Genomic DNA, 4,487 nt, shown 5'->3' with positions numbered 1-4,487 from the left:
CACACACACACACACACACACACACACACACACACACACACACACACACACACAGTCTATTAGTCTATTATGTCCATAAAGTAAATGATGCAGGAATGCAGAAGGCCTTCAACAGCTGAGTCACATGAAATGACTTATCCTTTTGTAAACTTAGCAGAAGTGAGTGAAACTGAAAACAAGAAAAACAGAGAGAAGAGGGCTGGAAGCAGATTTTTAAACAAATAGAAATAAATCGAGAAAAAAATGAACATTAAGAGACAGAAAACATGACGGGACATGCCACAGACAAAACCAATCAATTTATTTCATCACCTAAAAACAATCAGCAGCTATCTGAGTAACATATTCTAATTTAGGTACATACAGTACAAACCGTAAATGTTGGTGGAAGGTGAGGAGTACAGAGATAACCTATCTCCCAGCAGAAAAAGAAAAGAAAAACTGGCACATTGAAAGCAGAGGTTTCAGGGCTCGATTTCAAAGTGTCCTCACGAGGTCTCTAACCGCCTTGTTTGTTTTACTGCTCTTTGGCAACAAAATCACACAAGTTCTGTCAAAGCATGATCAGAGGCCAAACTAAAAAACACAATGTTCAACTTAATCAACTTAAGATTTCCACAGCTAAATAGAAGCCATGTTGGCACGTATTACGTCTGCTGTAAAAGCATCAAGGCCAGAACAGAGCTGTTTTTGCCTGGTGCCAAAGCGTCTGCACTTCCTGGATGGATCGCTTCTCTGTAAGTGGAATTTAAGTGACTAGAGAGTGCTTCGTTTCACCTTCTCTCAACAACTACACTTCATCATCCTTCATAACCGAACCAACGTTCATTTCAGCTCAACCAACAACACTCTTAAAAATGAAACACGTTTCACAATGCCACATTCGCATTCCCATTCAACGCTGAATAAACACTGAGGATATGATGGTGTGAACGAGCAGGGCCACAACATGTGTGCACCTTGTGTGCGTGTGTGTGTACTCACGGCATGTTTAACAGAGTAGTTCATGATGATGTAATCTTTTCCGATTGGCAGCCAGGAGCGAAGCGTAATGACATCGCGGTTCCGAAGAGGTTTTGGACACTTCCCTTTAAAATAATACAGTGCAACTTTATTTATTAAAAAAAAGGTTGTTTAGTGAAACACATCCAGACACGATCATACTGTAACCAAGTGTGTAACATACATGAGTAATAACCAACGTCTGCGTTGACCGTGAGCTTCCCAATATCAAACGTCTCAATCACATTTGAGTCCCATTTTCTTCTGTACTCGATGTCATGAAGAACATCGTACATCGTCTCACCTGGCACATCCTTGCACACCATGCGACACTAAAAAAAGAAAAAAAATCAAGGTAAATTAGAAGCAATACTCAAAATAAAAATAACTAGAAGCATGCTGAGAGCGCAAACCTCCACCAAGGCCATTTCCCCTAGCCTGCAATAGTGAAGATTCCTTTCAAATATTCCTGGATCCAGATCATGATCCGGATTATCACCAAAAATTTAATTTAATTTTCCTTTGGCCAATACCAACCTGTGGTAAAACTTTCATGAAAATCTGTCCACAAGTTTTTAGTAATTTTGTCTACAGACAGACAGACAGACATACGCAACCGAAAACTTAACCTCCTTGGCAGAGGTAAAAATTTACAAAACAAATACCACGAATGTGCAAATCCTGAAATACAAGAGTTTTGACACTACTGATCAAGCCGTTATTATTCTGGTGCATTTTTAATGTCTCTTTCTGTCCAACTAAAAGTACTATACAGCTGCCAATGATGGTACCTCTTGTTAGTACCTCTGACCTGTTGGGTGCTTCAGGGATCTGTATTTGGAACCATTTTATTTTGTTTGATTATTTACAGTACGTGCTTCTTGTAGGCACTCTAAAACAAGAATTCAGTTGTGTTTTATTTTTGTTAATTTGATGATATTCAGATTTACCTGTAATTAAACTTGATAATCTAGTAAATGTGGCTTTCCTACGTAACTTGCATGACAGATCAACTTTACTGGTTTTCACCCAAAGTGAAGTTCCTGACAGGTAATCACTTAAAATCATCTGTGTAAAAAAAAAACTAGAATCTTATTTTTAGTTCAGTCAAGATATTTTTTCCCAAATAAATGCAGCCAAAGTTGGCTTTCTGTTAGTCTCTTAGCATTTTTTTATTGAATGTAATTCAGGCTTTCGTGTTGATAGTTACAGAGTTTGTGTTTAATTCACTTGCTTTGGAACCCTCCTTTGCATTTTTTTATCATCTCAAGAAGTGCTACTTTGATTTATTCAATTGTTATATTTTTACATATTTCTCTGCCAGTTTGAACTTGCCAATTTAAAAACTATAGCTTGCCCCATTTCACTTTAATAAAAAGGTAAGTGAAAAACAAAACTCCTCAAATGAACACAAAGATGAGATAACAAAAGTCCACTGTACATTCATTCTGATATATTGTAAACAGAAAAAATTAAGTAAGGGGATCCATCAGAGAAGCGCCCACACGTAAACAAATATCCTAAATGACGTGGAAATGTTTTGACATTAGATGGTCAGAGAATGCCAGACAGAAGGAAGAGAGTGATGGAGTGTGTATAAGAGTAGACACAGACAGAAACATTAGAGGGACTGGTCACTGACCATCAATGAGTCACTACTAGACCTGAGCTCCTGAATGGAAACAACACATTCAGTGCACAACAGAGAGACCAACACACACATACTGTATCAAATAGTGTATTTTTGTTTTTCTGAGAAAATCTACTGCTTTCAAAAGGCCAGCCCAGATATGACAAAGCAGCATGAGCAAATTCAATTCTTAATGTTTATTATCGTCTTCATAAAGATGTGGCTCAGCTCATTATTGGCACCACGGGATCTCCTGTCTGTGTTTCGAGTAGAGTGCACTACTGAGCAGCGTGTCTGAAACCCCTGAGCACAAGAGTTACTACAGTGACAAGGGCCAGAGGAATTCAATCCTAAGAATAACAAGAGAAGAGGGGACTGTCCGGCAAAACAAAAGGGTGTAATAAGAAAAAAAAAAAAACAGATAATGCAGAGCAAGCCAAAACAAGTGAATGAGATGGATCGAGTCTGTCCCAAATGATTTAAACTCCAACACTCATCAGCCCAGAGGGTTTAAAACTCCATCTGGGCTGTCTTAATTCCTTCCTCCTTATCTAGCCCTCAAGAGATTACTTAAAAAACATGATCAACAAATTCAAATCTGTTAAAGCTTGTTGAAATAGTGTCTCTGTTAAGTCTTTATTCAAATAGAAGTGTTATGAGCTCACCTGTGGTGTGACGGCACAAAAAAATGTCCAAACAACTGAACGTCTTATTTATTCTGAAGTATTCTTAAACTGTGGCAAAAGCTTTCTTCTTAATTGTTAACTAGTTTATCAAAAAGTGGACATTGTATATAAAGTAAAATTAATAAACAGGGTATTCAAGGGCCTAACTTTGTGCTGAAAGTTGGTGGGGACGCACCGTGGGGGAAGTGGTCTGACGCTCCCACAGTTGTGCGAACAGGTTTTTCTGTTGTTCATGTCTTCAGTGTGTGCTCAGTTTAACTGTCTGCACTTGTCAACAACTGAACACCAAATGTTTCTGTTGTGATGCAATAATAGTCAAACCATACTGACTGAAATTATGTTCACCTTCATTCAACCATGTACTGTACCAGCCCTTTAAACTCACTAAGAACACAGTTTGATAACCAACCATAGTTTCAAACAGAGACACACAGGTGCAGCACAGGTGTGTTGGTTTATTCTCTCACATAAGAAGTTTTATAATAGTAAAAGACACACTGGAGGGGGGGTCTGGGTGTCCTCCCCCAGAAAATTTTTAATAAATTAGAAGCTATTTCTTGATTTCTAGTGTATTTTAACAGGATGTTAAAGATACTTTTACCTACATAAATAAACACCTGATTTAATGACTGGAGACAGATTCTTCATTAACTAGTTGCATCGTCCTGTTTTTAAACTCAGTTATACCTCAAATAATTAAATTAATGTGACAAATTATCCCAAACAAGCTTAGAGAAGGTTTTCACATTTATTTATAAGATCGATATGTGGATATTTAGAACTGATTAGAAAGCTAATGATGGATGGATTGACAAATTTATTTACTGACCTTTATTTAACTGGGAAATTCCAAATTATGAAAACCAATTTCTACCACTTCCTACAGATTAAAGTTAAATTTAAATAAGCCCATCACTTTTATACTGGTCAAAATAAATTAATCATGCTGTAGATTATGTCTTTAGATAAGTAATTTATTTCATTAAGTTCACACAGCTGACTAGAATGTACTCAAAATAACATTTTATATTTCCTTCACACCTGCCCATCCCCTTCATCTATTACCTGAGACACCCTGTCCTCCTACCTGAGACACCCTGTCCTACCTGAGACACCCTGTCCTACCTGAGACACCCTGTCCTCCTACCTGAGACACCCTGTCCTACCTG

At 37.6% G+C, this 4,487-nt stretch overlaps 1 protein-coding gene across 1 annotated transcript in view; it reads right to left on the bottom strand.

The window, feature by feature from the left end:
- The window catches only part of stard10 (StAR related lipid transfer domain containing 10), a 15,478-nt gene that overhangs the window by 3,794 nt on the left and 7,197 nt on the right, over nucleotides 1-4,487 (bottom strand). Inside the window, exons 4-5 of the mRNA XM_014008023.1 lie at nucleotides 1,187-1,334; nucleotides 985-1,088 (exon numbers count right to left, since the gene is read on the bottom strand). Coding sequence (XP_013863477.1) covers nucleotides 985-1,088; nucleotides 1,187-1,334 — 252 coding nt within the window. The remainder of the gene's footprint in view (nucleotides 1-984; nucleotides 1,089-1,186; nucleotides 1,335-4,487) is intronic.

Source organism: Austrofundulus limnaeus, unplaced genomic scaffold, assembly GCF_001266775.1.
Source record: "Austrofundulus limnaeus strain Quisiro unplaced genomic scaffold, Austrofundulus_limnaeus-1.0 Scaffold46, whole genome shotgun sequence".
NCBI lineage: Eukaryota > Metazoa > Chordata > Actinopteri > Cyprinodontiformes > Rivulidae > Austrofundulus > Austrofundulus limnaeus.
The sequence above is the reverse complement of the archived record's forward strand: the minus strand, read 5'-3'. Positions and strand labels throughout refer to the sequence as shown.